Source organism: Nicotiana tabacum, chromosome 16, assembly GCF_000715075.1.
Source record: "Nicotiana tabacum cultivar K326 chromosome 16, ASM71507v2, whole genome shotgun sequence".
In the NCBI taxonomy this organism is placed as follows: Eukaryota; Viridiplantae; Streptophyta; class Magnoliopsida; order Solanales; family Solanaceae; genus Nicotiana; species Nicotiana tabacum.
The window spans coordinates 95,633,759-95,657,592 of record NC_134095.1 but is presented as its reverse complement, the minus strand read 5'-3'; the positions used below and the strand labels follow the sequence as shown (position 1 = coordinate 95,657,592).

General features: G+C 35.7%; 1 protein-coding gene and 1 long non-coding RNA gene across 5 annotated transcripts in view; both read left to right on the top strand.

The window, feature by feature from the left end:
- Positions 1-13,459, top strand: part of LOC107792423 (uncharacterized) — a 50,421-nt gene extending 36,962 nt beyond the window's left edge. For 2 of the 4 annotated variants that reach the window (XM_075233080.1, XM_075233082.1), the window contains 6 exons: positions 18-150; positions 6,624-6,698; positions 6,870-7,384; positions 7,595-8,497; positions 10,276-10,467; positions 12,864-13,459. In XM_075233080.1, the coding sequence (XP_075089181.1) occupies positions 18-150; positions 6,624-6,698; positions 6,870-7,384; positions 7,595-8,497; positions 10,276-10,467; positions 12,864-13,061 (2,016 nt within the window). In that variant the 3' untranslated portion in view covers positions 13,062-13,459. The remainder of the gene's footprint in view (positions 1-17; positions 151-6,623; positions 6,699-6,869; positions 7,385-7,594; positions 8,498-10,275; positions 10,468-12,863) is intronic. The other 2 variants (XM_075233081.1, XR_012700174.1) reach the window with 2 other exon arrangements.
- A 4,026-nt stretch (positions 13,460-17,485) lies between these two features.
- On the top strand, positions 17,486-20,335 carry LOC142170737 (uncharacterized). Its single transcript, XR_012700172.1, has 2 exons — positions 17,486-17,973; positions 20,028-20,335. It is a non-coding gene; the product is annotated as an uncharacterized LOC142170737 (long non-coding RNA).
- Positions 20,336-23,834: the final 3,499 nt, after the last annotated feature.

Here is a 23,834-nt window from a genome sequence, read left to right as displayed (position 1 = left end):
AAAAACCGTTACTGTAGGTTATTGGAAGAAATAATGGTGAAGACACGCTTGCTCATTGGCCAGCTACTACAGGCCTAAAGACAATTGATGAAGCTTCCTTTGATGTATTAAAGTACCTGGACAGGGTCTGGAGTTCTCTCTCTTCTGCAGGTACATGCTTTTCACTTGTCTCTATTCAGGTTATCACATGTTTCTGTTGGGAGAAATCAGGTCAGTCAACTTCTGTTCAAAGTCCTTTTGGTTTCAACTCTAGGGACTTCTAGCAGCAAACTAGTATTGTGAGAATTAGCACACGAAAGAATATATCATTTATCAATGTATCTATATAGAATAGGAGAAGCAAATCAATGTGATGATGCCAAGTGTCACAATCAAAATTCAACGTGTCAAATTTTAGGACAAAATTAGTTAGGTTAGTTAATACTTAGTTACTCTTTTGAATTTGAATTAGAAATAATTAAATATCAATAAATAATTTCAAATTTGCTAATCAAATAGGTAAAATTAAAGACAAACATAAACAATAATTTCAATAAATAAATAAAATATATAAAAATATAATTTAACTTCTTATGTAGTAATCTTAATAAAAAAATTAAACTTTCATATTAAATACAAACGTGAAGAATAATTCAATTTAATTTCTTATTGAATAAAATATAAACATAATAATTATTAAAATTCTAAGTAGATTACGACATATAATAAAAGAACTTCTTTGTTTAACCTTTGAACTAATTCAAATCCATCCATTTAGAAAAATAATTCGTATTATAGATAAACACTATATGGAAAAAATTAATATATTGTAGAACAAAAACTAATGTATAAAGAGGAGAATAGATATATATAATGTGATTCTATCAACGCTTTAAATTTATTTGATAAAATTAATTGTAAATACATAATACTCGAAAATATTATTGATAAATTTAAATATCGAAATAATTATGAGAAAGTCATACATGATAAAATCAAGTTAACTTCAAGAGTTATACAAAATTATATTCATTATATTATATTAAATTGGTAATTTATTTAAAATTCATATGACAATTTAATTATATTAAGTAATGGATAATACAATTACTTAAGCAAGGAACAAAAAAAAGGAAATAACATATAAATTATTGGAAAATATAAAAATATAAGACTTATAATTAGAATTATGATGAGAAAAGTCGTGCATATACATGCCCCCAGGGCCTAGCTCAAGTGGCAAAGGTTGGTGGATTTGTGTCTTAGGTCACAGGTTCAAGCCCCCACACCATGCAAAGCAAAGCCTGGTATTTAAGTGGAGAAGGGTAGAGGGGCGGGCCCATTATCTACTGAGTTTCGAAGGCTGCAATTGGTCTAAAGGATCGGTCCCAGACGAATTTCTCGGTCATGAAAAAAAAAGTCGTGCATATACACATAACTAAAATCATAATAAACAAATAGTTATAAAGGAAGAATACTAAAAAAAAATAAGCGATAGTGTAAAACCGTATATACTAATTAAATATCTCATGTAAGAAATTTTAATTAATAAAGAGAACTCATAATTTCATAATAAAAAATACAAAAATATAAAGATACTATTAATATGTTATACGATAAGCACATTATATATATATTTACTAATTATTAAAAATATTAGTATGTTTTTTAAAAAATAATAATAAAAGGCTTATATCTTTATGCTTTTGAAAAATCAAAATTATAATTTAGTAAAAAAGGTATTACATAATTTTAATTACAGGTAGAATGCAAAATGAGAAAACTAATCAAATATTACAGTAGAAAAGAATGTACGAAAAGAGGGGGATAAAGATAATTTTATGATATTTATATTTTGAATTAATTTAAAAATAAAAGATAAATAAATAACACTCCAAAAAATTATTGATAAATTTAGATAATTTAAGAATTTTGAACAGTATATAAGTTTTTACTTAACGGATAATCCGTTAACCCGTTAAGAATATATATATATATATATATATATATATATATATATATATATATATATATATATATATATATAGAGAGAGAGAGAGAGAGAGAGAGAGAGAGAGAGAGAGAGAGAGAGAGAGAGAGAGAGAGAGAGAGAGAGAGAGAGAGAGAGAGAGAGAGAGAGAGAGAGTAAATGTATAGTACTAAGTACTAGCTAATTTAATAAAGAATAAATAAGGAAAAAATAATTTATTTGATTACTATATGTTGTATATTCTCTGCTTTTGTATAGATTTTAGTATGCTTGTGCACGGTACATCAAATAATAAAATAACAACTAGTATTTATTAAAGTAATATGATATATTAGATAATAATTTTATAAGATTAATATTTTATCAAATTATCCGCGCATCGCGCGGGTTCTAACACTAGTTAATTATAATACTTCGGGTCCTATTTATAACTATACACAATACATATCCTATTACTATTTCATGTGGGGCGAGGACTAATTACATGTTAATTACATAACTATCTAAACTCCCCTTCAAGACGGTGCATACAAATTATATGTACCGAGCTTGTTACATGTGTAACCAATACGAGACTAGTAAGGGAGTTGGTGAAAATATCGGCAAGCTGATCATTCGACTTCACAAGCATTGTAACAATATCTCCTGAGTATATCTTTTCTCTAACAAAGTGAAAGTCATTCTCAATATGTTTAGTTCTCTTATGGAATACCGGATTCGATGCAATATGAAGGGCAACTTGATTATCACACACAAGTTCCATCTTGCTGATTTCACTAAATATCAACTCCTTGAGCAATTGTTTGATCCAAACTAGCTCATATGTTGCGATAGTCATTGCTCGATATTCTGCTTCTGCACTAGACGGAGCAACCACATTCTGTTTCTTGCTCTTCCAAGATATCAAAATACCTGCTACTAAAACACAATATCCAGACGTAGAACGTCTATCAGAAGGTGATCCTGCCCAATCAACATCTTCGTATCCAGCGATCTGCTCATGGTCTTGATCCTCAAACAATAATCTTTTGCCCGGAGCTGATTTTATATATCGAAGAATGTGGACAACTGCATCTCAATGACTATCACATTGAGAATCTATAAACCGACTCACAACACTCACAGGAAAGGAAGTGTCAGGTCCAGTCATTGTGAGGTAATTTAATTTACAAACCAGCCGCATATATGTTGCAGGATCGCTAAGCGGCTCCCTCTGTCCTGACAGAAGTTTAGAATTTGGATCCATAGGAGTGTTAGCAGGTCTACGGCCTGTTATTCCTGTCTCCTCAAGAATGTCTTAGGTGTAGTTCCGTTGTAAGATTACAATACCTAAGCTAGATTAAGCGACCTCAATACCTAGAAAATACTTTAATTTGCCCAGATCCTTAGTTTGAAAGTGTTGAAAGAGATGTTGCTTCAACTTAGTAATACTAGCCTATTCATTGCCAGTAATAACAATATCGTCAACATAAACCACCAAATAAATACAGAGATTTGAAGCAGAATGCCGATAATATAGACAGAATGATCAGCTTCACTACGAGTCATGTGAAACTCCTGAATAACTGTGCTGAACTTACTAAACCAGGCTCGAGAAGACTGCTTTAGACCATAGAGTGACCGACCGACCCAACCAACATACAAGGCCAGTAGACTCCACCAAGCGACAAACCAGGTGGTTGCTCTATATAAATTTCTGCAAGCGGAAAAGTAATTCAGGTATGTTCCCCAAGGCGACACGACTCACAATCTAATGTAGACAAACTAGGCATTATCTTTTGAAGATTGGATAAACTCGAATATCCTAAAAGTTTGTGAATTAGGTCCGGAGAATCTGTAACTGGACATGATATGGAGAGATTGAGTGAATTAAGGCAATAAAGGCTGTCCCGTACTGCAGTCCTACATAATAATAAAAGAATCATCAATAAAATACATATTACAATGGAGGGCACGAGTCAAGCGACTAACAGATGCAAGACTAAAAAGGACAGCTAGGGACATAAAGAACATAATCTAGAGTGATAGAAGATAGGGGATTAGTTTGTCCCAACTCCTTTTGCTTTAGTTTAAACCCATTGGCTAAAGTAACAGTGGGAAGAGACTGAATACATAATATTCGATAAAAAGTGATTTATTACCAGAGATATGTTTAGAAGCGCTTGAGCCCATCACCTACGGTCCAAGAATAGTAAACGGGGAAACACAAGCAAAAGAATTACCAGCAACAAAAGTATTAGTCTGAGCAACTGAGGCTACTTGTAGAGATGTCTGCTTACTTGCTCGATACTGAAGGAACTCATTATATTCCCCTTCAGATAAAAAAAATCTCTGGTTACCTATGGTCTCGGTCTGAGCAACATGAGAATTTCTGGGTGGTCGACCATATAAAGAATAGCACACTTTACGAGTATGTCCAAGTTTATTACAATAAAACACTTGGGTCGAGATCTTCTAAAATGAGCTTTTCCTCGTCTATTCTCCGTAGTTTGAGATGCCAAATTTTCCACTGTCTGGGATGCGAGTAGATGTGTTTTTGCCGGTGTGATTTTGTGGGGTATGGTCGCCTGTGATAGGGGAATCTTGTGGTAGTGTTGGATTTTGCACGACACTAAAGAAAAAAGGAGATAATGCAAAACAACTCTAAAAGGTCGCTAGAAATTGAAGCATGGCGATTGCTTGGCTGGGTTTTCTTTCTTAGATGTTTCTCACTCACGCTCTGATACCATGTGAGAATTAGCACAGGAAAGAATATCTTATTTCTCAATTAATTATAATACAATGAGCCCTATTTATAACTATACACAATACATATCCTATTCCTATTCCATGTGGGACTAGGACTAATTATATATTAGTTACATAACTATCTAACAAGTATAAACAAAAAGGTGATGAAGCAATTTACTTCAAACCATTTCATTGGTATAGCAAGTTGATAAAGCAACCCTCTTCCCTGCTGATTTTATTCCCTTCATTTAGAACGCTGACTTACAAATCCAACTGTGAAGGTACTTTATGTGTTGGGTTAACCCTTATATCACATTTAGTTGTATTGTCAAACATTGTAGCAATGATTGCGTTGGTGACTTATGTGTTGATTCCTTTCTAATCATTATCCCATCCCTGCTTTACAACTGTTTAACACTAACTTATTGGAAAAGTATGGCTGGAGGCTTGGGAATTCGTTTGTGTGATTAGCAATTCCTCTGCTTTTATTGGCTCAATCACTGCTACATTGTTTCATTGCGTAGTATGATTAATTTGGCGTTTGGTGATGATCCAAGCATCAAGTTGCATTTTTTATTTTTTTTCAGTGAATCTTATAGTAGGTGGGTTGTAAAAGTTGTCATTAAGCTGTCATGGAAGTAGATCAATATCTTGCTATCATAATGAGGAATAAAAGTGCTCCGCAGTACGTATGTGCACAGCGAGCTTAAATCAACATATAAGTCTCCAGAAATTATTGACTGGAACATGTGTACTGATTGCTCATTTCTAGTTACTATGTTCAAGAAGCAGAGAAAGCATTGATTCATTTGGCTGTACTGTTTAGCAGATGCAATCTGGTTATACAGAGTAATAAATTGGACTTGCAATAAATTGATCTTACTTTGGTTTTATTGAATTTCCTAGTTTGTTGAAGCGTGGACGACAGAACAATCTGGAATATAATACGAATTCTTTGCGTAGCACATGAACCACATGTGTTTATTGTCATATTCATGTCTGGTACTCATGTAATGGTAGTTGGATTCGAGTCCAGCACTAGCAAGTGGGGATAGTGATCCTTAATTATTGTGTTTTAATTCTCGGACATAAAGTTTACTCAATTTATTGGACAACAAAATACACTAAATGTGTATAAATTATTTCCCAATTGAATGTATTTAGAGCCATACTATAATTTAGAAAGGCAAAAATGACGTACTATAAGTTACAGATTTGAATTCACAAGCTTGTTATGAGAATCAAAAAATCATTTAACCAAACTTATAGAGCAAAGAAGAGAGTGAGTTGCCTCCTATCCCAAATTAAAGCATATTTTGAGACTCTTATGGATATAGCCATATGGTGCAGAACAATGTCATGTTTTGCCTCTCTTGTTTCACGGGCTGCTTCTTCCATTATCATCTTCTTCTACTAACTTTCAGAACTTATATAGTTCAAATCAATTTGATGGAAATATGCGTAAATTGTAAAATGAATCAACCTTTTTTCAAAGTGCTTTACGGTGATCTGCTTCCCATTATGACCAACAAGTGTTTTGGGACAATCAAGGCCCCTGGTGCATTGAGGTGCATGAGTTGCCTCACCTCAAGGTGCTTCTTTCAAGTAACTTTGAAAGTATTAATTAGTATTGGCTGCGTAGGGAGTGTCTGGGGAAGGAGTCAAGGATCTTATGATTAGGTAATTCTGTGGTTTCTTCACTTAGCATAATGTGCCAAATGTCGTTGCCTTTTGCATTCTCATAAGTGAAACTTTTCCCAAATGTGTCGTAAACATGTCAATTAAAGAAAGGCACACCTGGAAACATATTGGCAATTTGATATGGCAGCAATGAATATTGATGTCAATCAGCACATTACTAGACAAGTTTGAACCATGTTTATGAGTAATATATTCGTCACTAAAACTATCACATGAACCATAGGAGTGGTGGATTTAAGGAGTTGGCTTAGGCGGCAAGGTTCGCTTTCCCATTGTAAGAGTGCTGGTGGCATGAGTAGTAAGGATACCTGACCATTTCAGTTTGGAATTTTTGCTTTCTTTTTCTCCTGAAAGACTGACTTCATTCGCATTATATTGATTTGAAGTAGATAAGCTGTGTTATGCGCATTTCTGGTTCTGTTTGTCAGCTGATGAAATTTTGTTCTGCATCTTTTCTTTTCCTTGCCAGACAAGGAGGCATTGCGTCTAGTGGCCTTCATGCCTGCCGCAAATGGTACACGTTTGGTGACAACAAGCTGCCTTTTCACACGTCTGACAATTAATCTTTCCCCATTTGCTTTTGAACTCCCTTCACTCTACCTGCCTTATGTGAATATCCTTAAAGACTTGGGCCTTCAGGACAATCTTTCTATCTCTTCCGCAAAGACCCTGCTTTTGAATCTTCAAAAAGCATGTGGATATCAGCGTTTAAATCCAAATGAATTCCGTGCTGTGATGGAAATTGTGCATTTCATCTGTGATCAAGCAAACACTTCTGACATGAGCGCTTGGTGTTCTGAAGCAGTTGTCCCTGATAATGATTGCAGACTTGTACATGCTAGGTCATGTGTATACATAGATTCTTATGGTTCTAGCTACATCAAGTATATTGATATTTCCAAGCTGAGGTTTGTCCACCAAGATCTCCCTGGAAAGTTATGCATTGCCTTTGGAATAAAAAAGCTCTCGGATGTGGTTATAGAGGTACCCAAGAGGATCTGGTTACTTATATAAATTTCTACTCTACATAAGATTCTGGTCATGTTCGTGCACTGAAGAATTCATATTTGCTATATGTACTTGAATTTTTTCACCCCCATTTCTTCTCTGAATGATTAAATCTACACTAACAAGTTCTTCCTGTATTCCCGCAAGATTTTGGTCTCTCATATGATGTTAATGGGCTATTTCCAGGAAATATATTGTGAAGAACCTTTGCAAACTTTGGAATGCATTGGATCAGTTCCAGTAGAGGCTATAAGGCACAAGTTGTTGAGCAGATCTTTTCAAGCTGCAATGTGGACGGTGGTCAGTAGCACGGCAAGCAACATTCCTAGCATTGATCAGGCTACCTTTGAGGTCATGCGAAGTTCATTGAAATTGGTTGCAGAGAAGTTGAAATTTGTTCAATGTCTATATACACGCTTTGTGCTCCTTCCAAAATCTTTGGATATAACTCAAGTTAGACAGGAATCGTTGTTCCCGGAGTGGAAGGATACATCACGTAACCGGGCCCTTTACTTTGTTGAACGGTGTAAAACTTCTGTGCTGATTGCCGAACCACCAGACTATGTCTCTATTGCTGATGTAATAGCAATTGCTGTAAGCAGGGTTTTGGACTTCCCCATCCCATTACCAATGGGCTCTCTATTCCTCTGTCCTGAGGGCTCTGAGACTGCCCTTGTCGATATCTTGAAACTTTGTTCTCAGATGCAAGCTAATGGAAGCAAAAGTGAAAAAGATGGTCTTCTTGGCAGGGAACTATTACCCCAAGATGCTTTACAAGTGCAATTTCACCCATTAAGACCTTTTTATGCTGGAGAAATAGTAGCTTGGCGGCAGCAGAATGGAGAAAAGTTGAGGTATGGTAGAGTTATAGAGAATGTGAGACCGTCAGCAGGCCAAGCACTCTACAGATTCAAGGTAGAAACATCACCGGGCTTGGTTGAGCTTCTTCTGTCTGCTCATGTCTTCTCGTTCAAAAGTGTCACAGTCTCTGGTGAGGATTCCTCAGCTGATTTCTTGGAGGATTCTGTTACAATGGACAGTACCAGGAGTGAAGGTGTTGCTGGAAGAGTTAAATCAAGACCTTCTGAGGTACATATCCTTGCTAAATTTCTGATTTAGAATCCAATGGTTTACATTTTATAGTAGCAGTTCATTTTTTAGTGATTTGAGCAAAAACATGTCAGTAAAACTAGTAGATAATTTTTCAGTTTATGCCCTTGATATTCATGGGTGGAATAAAGAATAAGGTGAAAGTCTATAGTTTTTATTTGTGGAGTGAGGTCATCCTTGTTATTAAGGGAGAAAGTATGGACCTGAAAGATGGTGTACGCGTTGGCACTGTATTGTGTGCTAAAGGAAATTAGAGAATCCTCTCTGCATTTTGGCTTGTTGGAATTTATTTTAAGATACAAAATTTCCTATTTTGAGAATGTTTGCTGCTAGAATGTATCTCTTTTCAGTGTTTCTATGTAGTAGCTAGCACCTGAGTAGCTGGATCACTTGAGCACCATGAGCTTTGCATTATAAATTTCCACTGCTCTTTCTGCATCTCACCTTGTTTCTTCTAAGATAGCTCAGTGGAGAAATTGACGCAACCTGAGGGCTTTAGTTCTTGAATTCATCTTTCCTGCTATGGAATTTTTTTTTTAACTCTCTTGATCTGAAAATTTCTACTCTCTAGTAAGAGATCAATCTTTTGTTCTTTCCCAAATGTTACTTCTGAGTGAAACTCGGAAAGCCTTTCCGTTCCGGTATATGTAAGCCTCTTCGAGTAAGATAAAAAAAAGAGCTTGCTTGGATGTTATTCAGGGCAGCTGGTCTTCTTTTTTTTCATTGTTTCCCTTTACAGTGTTGGAATTCATAAATATGAACAACTTGAGCAAACCAACGTTTAATATGAACCCTAGTAAAACCACTTCTTTAGCATGGTGTGTGAATATGTCTTTTAGGGATCCTTCTGAAAGAGCTCTTTGATCCACAGTTCAGCGTCAATAGGTATCTTTGTTGCTTTTAGAAAAATAAGACTCAAAATATGTCGAATTATGCGTCCTTTAAAATCCATTGTGATGTGATTTTTAGAGGAACTCTTTCTCATTTTCCAATAGAACAAGTAAGACTTCTATGGTTAGTGTTTTTACCACTTTTTTATTTTTTTATTTTTTAATATTGTTAAGAAACATGGATCCTGGATCTAACTTATCCTAAAAGCTTGCTCAAGTGGTGAGGATCGTCCAAAACGATAAAAAAGAGATTACGGCATGTTGAAGTGTGTGACCATCTCAACCAAAAACTTAAGTTGTTAGAGAGAACACACTTTCATTTACTTAATTATGTCTTCAACATGCCCCTCACGCGCGGGCTTGATTCTTTTTGATGAGCCAAGCATGTGGAAATTCTTTTTCATATTGAGTGGCGGTGAGACTCCAATTCAGGACCTCTGGATGCTCTGATACCATGTTGAAGTGTGTGACAATCTCATCTAAAAGTTTAAGTTGTCAGAGAGAACACACTTTTATTTACTTAATTATGTCTTCAATACGGACCATGCGCTTAATTGGTGTAGGATTATAACAACCCTCATATGCCCAGGGGTGGACATCTGAAGCGTGGAGTAGCATAACATGTGCCTTGATGCCATGTTGAGAAAAAATGAGACCTAATTCACCTATAAGTTAGCTCAAGTGCTGAAAATTGTCCAAAAGCCATATAAGGAGAATAATTTTTTTTTTTTAAAAGGGCCATATAAGGAGAAAATAGTCCATACAGTTAACCGACTGGATTCTAACAAATAGTTTGCTCAAGGTCTATTTTTTGCGAAATTGGTCTGAAATTTTGTTACTTATAGAGTTAAGTGATGCTTCTGATAGGGGAACCAGCAGCAGCAGCTTCAAGCACTCCAGCATGGCCGAGTGTCTGCTGCAGAATTGGTCCAGGCAGTTCAGGAGATGCTTTCTGCAGCAGGAATCAGTATGGATGTGGAGAAGCAATCATTACTAGAAACAACAATCACATTGCAAGAGCAATTAAAGGAGTCCCAAGCAGCACTCTTGCTCGAGCAGGTATCTAATGTGAACTATGTATAATTTCATGTATCTCTCCTTGTTTAGTGCACATCTGCCATTTCCGGTTCTCGCAGCATTTTTTCCTACTACTACATGATCATGCTGCCCATCCACCAATTCTTCTTTGTGCATTGATGCACACGTGTCCTTAGGCAAAGAGAATGCCATGCTTGCATAATTTCCCCAACCTCGAGAGCCTACAAATTCGAAATAGATACCTGCTTATCACCCAAAAAAAAAAGTTAAAAGCAAAATGCTGAAGTTTAGTGATGAGGAGAGTTAAACCTTCGTTTACAGCAAACAAAGATCTTTCAAATCCTAACTTAAGGAATTTAGGATTCTACATTGTGGTCCAAAAGAAAATGCAAAGCAAAGAATCAAGTAACATTGCCTGTCACCAATTAAGGGACAATACTGACTATTCTCTTATCTGACAACGAAACAAAGAACATAGGAGGCAACTTTGATCAAAGCACTATAGCGTGAATATACTGCATCAAGGGTGCTGATAGAATGACTTCACGAATAACTTTTCTCCCCGTGTATGGGCTGATTTTGTCTTGTATCATTAATACCCATATAGCTGAGAGGCTATTTTTTTGGGAATATTAAGGTTTTTGTCCTGCATGAAATTTTCAGATATTACTGTGTAAAAATAGTTTGAAGTATTTTTATCATCTTTCTTTATGAAAGGATAATTAGCGTGAGAAATAGTAGTCGAGAGAATTATGGGAATGCGTGGCTTTTACACCTCACGCTTCTTTCTAATTATATATATGTTTTCCAATGAGTGCCTACACTTGTCCAATGTGGGACACTAATATGTATAGTGCTACACTAGCCTATCTGACATTCCTCCTCAAGGCTGTGCATACGCATCGTATGTGCTGAGCTTCCTACATACATAACTAACTTGAAGATGTGCGAGATATTTGGTAAATATGTCTGCAAGCTGATCATTGAACTTTACAGATCTCGTGACAGTAACTTCTGATAGTGACTTTTCTGTCAAAGTGACAATAAATTTCTATGTTGTTAGTCCTTTCATGGAATACTAAATTTGAAACGATATGGAGCACAACTTGATTATCACAAATAAGTTAAATTTGTGTGGTGACTTCAATTTTTCCAGCTTTGTTCAGTCCTTATGAGTTCACGACTGCCATGAATGGATATTCAGCTTTAGCATTGGATCACTCAATTACACCTTTCTTGGTCTTTCAAAATACTAAATTGCCTCCAACTATAACACAATATCCATATACCCAATAGTTTTCTCATGTCCTCGATCCTGATTAAGTAGCCATTTTCTTGGAGCAAATTTAGTTCACCAAAGGATACAGACTAACGCATCTTCGATGAGTTCACATGGACTATCTGAAAATGACTGATATCAGGGCTTTTTACAGTAAGATAATTTGGTTTTTTGGGGTTTTCAGCTAATCTTTTGCATCTCTCGGGGTCACTAAGAGGCATGCCCTGACCTGGAAAAAGTTTTACATTAGGATTCATAGGAGCATCAATTGGTTTGTTATTTGTCATCCTTATCTCAAGTATATCATGCTGAGAAGAGACATCTGTGGTACATCACAGCAGTTAGAATGGATAGCTTTAATAGAGAATAGGAAAAGAGGAAAAGTTGAATTAGAGGAATTGATTAAATTTTTGCAAGTTTGGATTTAATGTTGAGGAGTGAAAGCGAAAGTGTAGGTAGTGAACAAAATCTCAGCCTTTATGTCTTTGATTCTATTTTACATTTATTTGAGTTTGTGGCTAGAAACAGAATGGGAAGTAACTTTTAGCTGCCAACATTGACCATGGCCGACAAAAATAGATACATATGAAGGGTTTTCAATTAACTGGTGTACTTTGTTTTTTCTATAGCAAGAGACTGAAAAAACCTAATACTCTTATATCATTCACTCTCCTCACTGTTCTTTTCTCCTAAACAGGCTTTTTTTCTTTCTTCTCCTTTCTTTAATCCAACACACTGTTTGGAATGGGTATCGAGTTTCTTCTCCTTTTTTATGAGAATTTTTCATACAAATTTGTTGGTTGTAATTGAGGTTCCACGAAACAGTATTTGATTAAAAGTTTATCAAGTTTCTGCTAAAATCTGCTGCTAATTGCCTTATGAACTCATGAGATGCTAAAGACAATTCACAATATTGTCCTTATTTGTGAAGTAGAAATGAACTATGTCAATATAATGCTAACACCCCCACCTCTTTTTTAGTGGTTGCTTTTCTAGAAACAGGATGTCATTTTCTTGGTCCCTATGAATTTCTACCATATTATCATGAATCATCCTCTCAAAGTTACAAATATTGTTGTATGTCGAGTAGACAGCCAAAATTTAGAATATGAACTTGGTGAACCTTGTGAATTTGCAGGAAAAGTTTGACATGGCTACGAAAGAAGCTGACACAGCTAAAGCATCATGGTTGTGCCGCATCTGTCTCAACACTGAAGTGGACGTTACTATAGTCCCTTGTGGTCATGTGCTTTGCCGTAGATGCTCGTCTGCAGTTTCCAGGTGTCCGTTCTGTCGGCTTCAAGTCTCTAAGGTTATGAGAATGTTCCGGCCCTGAATACATTGTTGCTGCAAATTACCTACCTTCCTACCGTGAACTTCATTGGTGTTATTCATTTGCCTGGTATGATATCCTTTGCTAAAGGATAATTGATGCAGTTTTGAAGAGTCTCTATTTGAGAGATATTTGAATTATTCTCCCAGTTGCCAAGGAGCTTTACTTCGGATACCATATTAAAGCCCCGATTTATTTCGTGTCAAAAAAGAAATTCTTGCAGATGGAGCAGTATATAGAGAGCTCCACTTTTGAGTTACTTGTATAGATAGGGCATCTTATATTCTAATCATGTACAAAATCGTAGTTTATAAGGTCTAATCATGTACAGAAATTTGCGATGATGTTCTAAATGATGTCATTTTAGAAATCAAATCAGAATTGAAAAGTTTATGCTTTTATAGCATCGCGTTTTGTTGCGGCCAAACGCACACGCAAGTATACGTGGTCGTCAAGTAATAAAATGATAAGATAGAGTGTTGAATCCACGAGAATTTGTTATCAACTATTAACTAGACTAGATCAAACTATCTTAATTATCTAAATAAGGATTTTTGAATCTAAACTAACTAAAACAAATGGAAAACAAGTAATGATAAACAAGCATATATAAAATATTCTCACATATATAGTAATGATTTTTATTTTCGTAAATATCATTCTGGAATGATTTGCAATGATAATTTTTTTTTTTCCTTTTTTTTTATGTTGCTTCTTGTCTTACGTTTTGGAATAAATATCAATTTATGCCTAATAATTTCTTTTCTTATTAGCCCATTCTAAAATGAATGACGCATTTCTATATTTGAAAATAATTTAACTTATAAACTTTTTATTTTACCCATTTTACCCTTAGTGAGGAACTTTTATAGTCACACAAATATTATGGCCCAACAAACCTTTTGCACCTTAAGATTTTAGGACTACATATTTTAAAAGTCATTCTTTTTTATCTTAAACTTTGTGTCAAGTCAAACTACATCATCTAAATTAAAACGGAGGCAGTACCTACATCATAATTTGTGTTCGACCAAATGATTGGGTCCAAGCCTACACTACTAATGAGTGGAGAGGGTAGTCGATGCAGTTTTAATCCAACTATGTCGGGATCGAATCCACAGGGAGTTAATATTTGGAATTAGTTTTATATCTAAGCTAGATGTGGGCTTTGAGTCTAATTACACTTCCACAAGTTTTGGGTTTGATTTCTATTTCTAACTTTACTCTATTGCATGCAATGATTGAAACCAAGGACAATATTTTTGTTGTTGATTTTCAAGAGTTTAAAGAGACTAGGGTAGTGACTTCTACCTAGGTGGATATCTAACGAGTAGCAAAAATCTAGGGCAAGCTTGATTAGTTAGGGTCGTAATATAGCTATCACACCCGGGTACTCACTCTATACCTCTCTGTAGTTTAAGTGATTTTGCCCAAATTGGCTTTCTCAAGTCCAAATGGGTATCCATGCAATTCAACTGATATTAGCTCAAGTCGAGTATTACTATCTCTAGGTTTAACCCTTTAATTGGGGCTATCGATTTCTTGAGTTCACCCCAATTCCTTGTTAGCCTAGTTTTCCTAGACTTAGTCCCTCTTTCTCAAGTAGAGACTAAGTCATAAAGGCATGAATAATGTTTGCAACCATTAATTCTATAGTTCTAGCAAGAACTAGGTTAAATATCACTAACTCATTCACATTCAAGCCCTAAAATCAAATACCCATCAAATACTCATAGTAGGGTTGGGTCACAACCCTAGATATGGGTTTAGCTACTCATAGAAATAATAGAAATTAAAGATTAAATGAAGATAAAATTCATAATACTAGATTAAATGATGAAAATTTAATGTTAAAAGATGAATCTAGTACAAAATTTACCAAAAAAGAAAACTCAGTTGTCTCAGGTGCTCCTCTAATACATTACATGACCTAAAAATGACAAAAATTTCTATTTATACTAAACTAAAAATATCTGACAAAAATACCCTTGCGGAGGTTGTGCGGCCACATAATTCTGAGTACAGCCGCACTCTTGCTTTCGCGGCCGCACAATTCTGAGTGCGGTCTGTATTCTTCAATTTTAGATCTGGGTTGAGCTGAGCTTTCGCGGGACGCATAATTCTAATCGCGTCCGCACAAGGGACTTCAGCGGCCGCACAATTCTGATGCGGACCACACTTCTCTCTTTTGCTCAAATTGTAAACTTTGTGAACCTCAGTCATCGCGGTCCGCATAATTTCAATTGCGCACTCACATTTCTAGTGTGGGTCGCGCTCATCTTTTAACCCAAAACTCACACTCTCTAAATCTCCCTTATGCGGACCACATAATTATGCTCGCGGCCCCATCATGGCTTTCGCGGCCGCACAATATCTGTGTGGTCCGCGCTTCAGTACTCTTTTCCCAGCCTTGGTTTTTGTTCAACTTTTGACTCCTTTTGTAATACCTGACATTTAACAAAAGGGTAGTTAAGTAATTGGCAAAAAAACTAAAAAAAATGGAACAAAAAGGGCCGAAGGCCACCAGAAACAATCTGGTAACATTCAAAAGGGTTTAGGGGAATAAAGCCAAAAGCTTCAAGAAAAAGAAAATAAACAGTAGCAGCCGTCAATCAAAGTTTCAAAAGAACGAAAAGAATAGAGTTCTCTCAATAAGGCTTCCAAGACAAAGCAACTGAAGAAGGAAAATTTCACCTCATAATTGCTACCCGTGAAAGCACTCTTCGACTTAAAGGTCAAATTTTCCCCCTCCTTTGATTCTACTTGAATTTCTAGCAATTTCTTTTAATTTTGATCATGATGTTTTTGAGATTAAATTGGATATTGAAAGTTAATACCGGTAAGAAATATTATAAGCAACAATATTAGTCAAGTTCCTTCTAATTCACATGGTTAATGAGATTGAAGGGTATAGTGAATAGACAATACGAATGCGCTTTAATTAGAAGATAATGAACTGGTTTGGGTTAATTGTAGCATGAGTAGATATAAATTTTCATAGGTCGAGGTAAATAGTAATATTTGCAACTCAAAAGTAGTTTGATTCATCTTATATAGATATGAGAATACCCATGAATAATTAGAAACTTTATTCTGAAATAGGCTAAGTAGAAAACAAGGCGAACCGTATCAAATTTATATTTTAATAATTTAAGTATGTAGTCAAAATGCTTACTTAACCTGTTGTGCTTCTGTAAAACCATCAAGAGGATATATGATGTAAACTATTAATTTTTATTCCTTGCAAATTTTTAATATATTTAGAAAAGAAGTTGAATAAAAAAGGTTTGAGATTTGAAAAGGCAAATTTGTGATAGATTATGAAGATGTAGAATTACTCATAGCTTGGGTAAAATAAAAATAACAATTTGACGAATTGAGAGTCAAATATATAACCCCGAGGATTGGGTATTCTAAATTAATTATGAATTGGTCTAAACATGAAAATTAACACCAGAGCTATATGATGTGATTATAGATTGATCGAATGAAGCCATACAGATTGCTCGAAGTGACAAGTTTGATATTTCGACACGAGTTCTGTGAGTAGTAATCTTACCGCAATTTGTGTTTTTTAACCTGCATGTTTTAGACATTATTTTGAAAATAAAATGTGTTACCGAATATTTGAAATTGCATGCGGGACAAGTCTTTTACTTGATATGGTACTGAATAGTTTACTTGAGATGTTTACAGTTATTTAAAATGTTCTCACTGTTACTAGACATGTTTTACTATTACTAGAGACATGATTACCGTTACCGAAATTGGATTACATGATTTGATAAAAATTAAAATGCCTTGTACTGTTTTGAAAATTGCTTCCACGTGAAGATTTACTTTTACAAAGAAAAGTATGAATGGGAGGAGACTTTGAAGGATCCCGTAGCTAACGGCAGGTTCGTTAGACCTGGTGCACCTTTTATTTACTGATTACTGAGTATAGTTAGAGTCCTCGCTAGTGGGAAGGTAGAATTAGCATACAGTTACTGTAGACATATGATTTGTGACCCTCCCCAAGATTTTTCATATTTTAGCCCGTAAATATTTAATTTAGGCCCGGTATAGCTATTTCAACTCATTTTTACTCTTTTACTTTATTTTAATACAAGGAAATGAAAATTACAAAAAAATATTTTTATTTTATTTTATGTACCTTTCATAAAGTAAAAAAAACATACAAAAAATAGTACCTTAATTTTATCTTTATATAATCTTGAAAATACAAAAAATATGTAATAGTTTCATGTTTTAATATAGTTTAGTTTAATTAATTAGAATTTATTTTTGCATCATGTAGTATAGTTATCTTATATTAAGGGAATTTAGCTATGGTTTTAATTAATAATTTTTGGAGTCTTTTTAGCCCAAAATTGAAACACAAAAAGACAGACATGGTCCAACCCAATTACCCTTAGCCTGTTCTTCCCAACCCATGAGCCCATTTAAGTGCAAGATTTAATCCTAGCATTCTATTTCCTTCTAATCCAATGGTCATCATCATTTCCCACTTCCATATAAAATACCCAATTATAGAAACCCTACCCTAAGTTTTTCAATTCCTATACCCTAAAAAAAACAGAAAACGGAGCACAAGAGCTCCTTCTTCTTCTTCTTCTTTCATTTTTTGAAAAATCCGCCGCACACCTTACCCAAAATTCCCTAAGCTAAGGGCCTTACACCATCAGCTTCCCTGTTTACAAGAAATAACCGCCACCCCAGTTCCCTTCTCGTCGGTTTCACTAAAATAGGATTAGATATGTGGAATTGGTAACAATGGCGCAACAAGGCATTTGTATTTTATCAGACTGAAGCTCTTTTGTTCCACAACAACTACGGCAAATGTAGAGCAACTTAATGTCAAAATTTTTGGTAATCTTTCATCTATCTGATCAGTATAGTCATCAAATTTCTGGTAATTTTTCATCTATCCCGTTATTGTTTTTTACTTCATCTATGTGTCCGTCACCACTCTAAAATGAGCAAAACTATTGCATTTTTGGCCAATATTGAATTAAAGAGAGTTGAAAAATGTGATCAAAGGCAAAAATGTAGCCACACTTTTATGCACCCATTAACTCTTTTTTGTCTTGTAGTATTATATTTCTTTTCAGAATCTTACTTTTCTCGTATTACTAATTTGTTTACAATTTTTGACTAATTGAACCATTAAATGATAGTAGTTGTACTTTTAGAAAAAATAAATAAATTTGAAGGCTTTGTTTAGGAGGAATAATGAATAACGCAGTAACATCGTAGCTTGCTTTAGACGCGTTAATTATAATAAATTATCGTGGCTATGGGTACGGTTCCCGTGGCATGGTCACAATACATAAATCTCAATTGGGGTGTGCATTTATGTAACCCAATTCAAATCTCAACAACGTTAGGTATAATGTGTCGTGGACCGCGGGTGCATTTATGTGACGCGGTTCAAAACATATTTTAAATGACGTTGCAGTTTTCTTTAAAAATGAATAAAAGCGGTTAAAGGTTTAAAATTGCACCATAGGTTAAAACATGTACTAAAATCAGATAATAGGCCCATTATAATAGTTGAGCGATCGTGCTAGAACCACGGAACTCGGGAATGCCTAACACCTTCTCCCGGGTTAATAGAATTCCTTACCCAGATTTTTAGTTCGCGGACTGTAATACAGAGTCAATCTTTTCCTCGATTCGGGATTTGAACCGGTGACTTGGGACACCATAAATTATCCCAAGTGGCGACTCTGAATCTTTAGATAAATAATCCCGTTTTGATTGTCACTTTAAGTTGTAAAAAACTCCCCTATGCACTCCTTTACGGGGGTGTAGGTAGGAAAAGGAGGTGTAACAGCTCTGGCGACTCTGCTGGGGAACGAACCCAGAATCTCTGGTTTAGGGTTCAGAATTCGAGCTTAGATGAATTGTTATATTTGGCTTTATTTATTATCTGATTTTATGACATGTTTGGACCTAATGTGCTAAATGTTGCTTTTACCGCTTTGATATTATTTGAACTGTATATATAAACTGCTACGAGATCCTTCTTTTCTCTCTCCTGAGGAGTGCACACTGGTCGTGACTTCTTTCTGTTAGTGTCATATCCCAAATAGAACAAGGTTTGGACAAGTTGTAAAGCTGGATGATCTTTTGGTTACCGGTACGCAGCCCTCCTCGGCTCGAGTTGTCCGCTCGGGTAAGCCAGGTCTAGAACAAATAAACCTATTAAACCTAAAATAACTCAGCCTCATGCCAGATCCTTAGTAGGAACGTTTGTTTGCATCATGTGCACTTGACTTAGGGAACTCAACACAGGGGTTGGGTCCGTCTAGGACAGGTGTACCCAAAATAACAGACCATCTTGATGCATCCTATGTGCTACATGTTGCATTTGTTCAAGGGTAAAAGGGTCATTTGGCGGACCAATGATAGTATAGGGAAAATGAAAAAAGAAAAAAAAAAGGAAAAAAGAGAGGGTGAAGTGTGAAGATAAAGCGAGTGGGGCTTAATTATGTTTTCTGCCACATTTTGTTAGAAAAAACAAAAGGCTTGAAAATTCAAAAAAAAAGATTTTGCACTTTTTCATCATTTTCCGAAAAATCAAAAATCAAAGAAAAAAGAAGAAGGAAAAAGAAAATCCAAAAAAAGATGTTGCATGTTTCATCATTTTTTCAAAAAAAGAGACAAAAAACATATTTTCTCTAATTTGGTTGTTTTTTAATTCTCGCCCGTATCCAATCTGCCCGAACTACGCATACCTGATTCTCGTCTTTCGGGACATGATACGTAGGCAACCCACATAGGGTCCGGTCTTCCTAGTAAATCTTAGGTTCTTGGCTTTGCGGGATCATATCCAAATTTTGCACTTGTAGCCACCTTTTGGCCAAATAAGCCATTTTGCAAAAATAGCCTCAATCATGTCTTGCATGTGTCTTAGGGAATGTTATTGTCGCACATAGTGCTAGTTTAAGTTTTCTCATACAGGTGTGGATCTACTTACTGGAGTTTGAGCATGACAAATACTCCAGGATTACTGCATTCAGGAGCTGCTCGAGGAGCCATTTTATGTTTTTGAGTCAATTGTTTTTGTTTTATTTTCTAGTCCTGTATAGTAGTATTCAGTCTTTTAGGTGATGTTAGAGTTTGTAATAGTCAGGTTAAGTTTGCCGAGTCTTTTGTTATTGTATTTCTTATTTTGTATGTGGAAATGTGTTACAAGTCGAAAATCTAGAGAGAAAAAAAGAAGAAATTTTGCGTTTTTGTTATAAGAAATAAAAAAAATTCTCCTTTGAGATTGTTTTTCCTTTAGGCAATTAATATCTAGGACTTAAAATGAATTATTTTTATATTTTCTCTACTATATTAGGATCAAAATTAAAAAAAAAAAAAGAGAATCTTCTTTTAGTACTTTTTTAAAATCCTTCTTTAAGGTATTAATTCAAAAATCCAAAAAGATTTTCTTTTGAGGTGTTTCTTGGGGAAATTAGTTAAAAATGAAAAAAAAATTCTTTTTATTTTCATTAGAACTGTAGGATATTGTACATAGAAAAAAAAACATACTTTATCCTTTGTTTATCATTAGAAATTCTTCTTTAGGCAATCAAAATTGAAATCCAAAAATATTTTGTTTTATCTTTTTCATTGCTTGTTTCGAAACCTTGCATCAGAATATCAAATGAAAATTCTAAATATTTTTCTGTGGTTCACTCTTTAGATTTTCTTCCTAAAAAAAGGAAAAAAATATTTTTCTCTTCTAGAGTTTTTCCTTAATAGAGTATTTGTTTCAAAGAAAAGAAAAAAATCTGTTAAGCTTGAGTTTAAAATAGGTTATAGAACATTAAGTTTAGAAAATTCAAAAAAAAGATTTGCTTCATTTATTTCTCTTTTCTCAGCAGAGTAGTCATTAAGGTAAAAAGAAAAGAAAAATAAAAAGAAACAGAGAACGTCAGTTTGTTTCCTTTATTTTTGATCTTCCCGAACTACGCAAAGATCTGATTTATGCGGCGTCATGATACGTAGGCAACCTACATAGGGTTCGATCGAATTATTTTTTTTTTAAAAAGAAAAGAAAAAAAGAGAAAAGAAAGAGAGAAAAGATGGTGAAATTATGGGAGGTGAGAATTGAGAAGGAAGAAAAGAGCGACAATCAGAAAGAAAAGGGGAAAGAAAATAAGCGAGCTAAGAAGTGCGAGGAAAGAAAAGAAAAGAGAAGATTCAAATTGACAGATTGGGATGATGTCAAGTGACCTTATGACCCTCAAAGTCATTCTAGAACCATTAATTGTTGCTAGGTGCATTGCAAGCAATGTGATACTTCTGGTGTTAAATGCCTTAACGCTAATGGGATGACCCCATTTTGTTCTTTTTGATATATTCATAGCATAAAGGTGGTTGGTTTGTGGTCCTCGAAGTAGTAACTCCTCTCCACAACATAAAGTCAAAAGGCAATGGCAGACAACAACAAAACTGAGTTGGTTGATACAGGTGCCCAAAAGCAATTGGTTGAACATGACAATGGGTTGGTTGAAGAGGTGAGGATGTTAAGACAATACATGGCGGACATGTATCAGGCCTGGATGACTGGGAAGGCACCACCCCCGCCACCACCTAGCTTCTTAGATGCTACCCTTACCCAAACTCTAGTCCTAGTACCGGATAATTCCCCATACTCTCCAGATCCACCCGTTTATCACAACTTTCCTAACTACCCTAGTGGCTCGATCATTCTTTCTCCAATTACCTCTCCTCAAAATTGCCTTCCTGTCATATCCACTATTCCCAACAATGAATATCCACTCAAAGCTTATGATGACCAATACTACCCCGTAGAGGTTGCCCATAAGGTTCCTGACTCATACAAGAAGAGCCCTCGGGATGAGCTTCATGCTGAACATGAGAAAGTCACAGGAAGAGAAGGGCGAGATGGGATACCCAGGAGGCTGAAAGGAATAGAACAGTCCTTAAAGAACAAGCAAGGAATGGGAGGCCAGGGTAACGTGTCTTACAAAGAATTGTCTGTGTCCCCTGACGTTCGCCTGCCCGCGGGGTTTAAAGTACCAAAATTTAACTTGTATGATGTGTATCCGGTAGCCCACTTAAGGGTTTATTGCAGTGAAATGAGAAGTGTTGGAGAGGAAGATGACTTGTTAATGGCCTATTTTAGTAATAGCTTGACGGGGGTAGCTTTGGAATGGCATAATTGTCAAGATGTCGGTAAGTGGCCTACATTGGGTGACATGGATCAGGATTTTGTTCGATACTTTCAATACAGATCAGGTTTTACCCCAGATCGCTCCTCCCTATCTAAAATGGAAAAGAAGCCGGAGGAAAGCTTTAGGGAGTTTGGGCTCAGATGGAGGGAGCAAGCTGCTCGAGTCAATACCCCGATTGGTGAAGAAGAAATGATTGAGCTTTTCCTAGAAGCCCAGGGGTCCACCTACTTCAGTCATTTGATCCTGGCCTTGGGAAAGCCTTTCAAAGATGTGTTAAAAATAGGGGAGCTAGTGGAAGAGGGAATCAAGTCAGGCAAAATCATGAGTTGTTCAAAAGACATTCAGCACACCCCAGTAAGCTTGGGTGGAAGAAAGAGAAACAGAAAAGATGATCTGATGGGCTTTCCCGATCAACACTTCCAACCTCGACATCGTCCCCGTGGATATCCTTGTGAGCAAGATGATCCTCCCCAATGCCACTTCTCTCCACGGAACTCCCAAAATCGTACATCACTTTCCCAGTACCCAGCTCCACAAAATGCCTATCCACCCCCACGACCCTACCAAAAACCTCCTGGATCAGGTTTCCGGACCAATCAAGCATTTAAGAATGAGAGGTTGCTGAAAAAAGAAAAGGCTTTCACCCCTATTGGAGAATCATACGCCAGTTTGTTCCAAAGGTTGAAGCAATTGGACATGTTGAAGTCGATTCATATAAAAATGCCAAACCCCCTGTCAAAGAAGTTTGATTTTTCTCAAAGGTGCGCATATTGCTCAGATGCCCAAGGGCATGCCATAGAGAAGTGTTGGAATCTGAAGAAAGTAATTCAGAAGCTTATTAATGCAGGTGACATTGTCGTGCAAAATCCAGATGCAGCAGACACTAGCCAAAGTCCATCGCCTGTTTGTAATGAGATGCATATGGTGAGAATGATTTGTTTTGAAAAGGAATATGAGAATTCTTCTGAGATCCTCGAAGGTCCACACGCTACAAAGTTTTTAGTGCTATCAGAGGTTGATCTTAAGAACGAGCCAGCAAAGGGAACCCAAAAGCAATTTATTAAGAACAATGTGATGGAGGTTTGTGAGGGTCCTAGTAATGTTGATGCAGAATTCAGTGGCTAAGATCCGAGCTTGACAATTGGAAAGACGCTCATTCCTTGGTTAGTCAGGGAGGAGTTTTGGTAGTTTATTTTGTTATCATTTCTGTTGTCCGGGTTATTTCAGAGTTGTAATCCGGATATTGTCTGTGATTCAAACCCTTCTATCCTTTTATTTTGTCTATTTCCTTTAGTTGTAGTTTCTCATTAAGTGTTATCTAGGTTTGTTCTAGGTTTGTGACCCCAGTTTAGTTTGTTTGTTTGTTCAAACCCTTTCACCATCTGTCTAATTCAATTTTTTTGTTTTCTGTAATTTCTAGTCATTTTCATTTAGTTCCCTTTTCTTTTTATAGTTCTTTTCCTGATTGACTCTAGTGACTTGGAATGACGAAGGCATTTTGTTCTACTATCTAAACACCTTATCATTCGTTACCCCTTTGAGCCTTGTTTATTTTCTCTTTCGGAATCAGTAGCAAAGA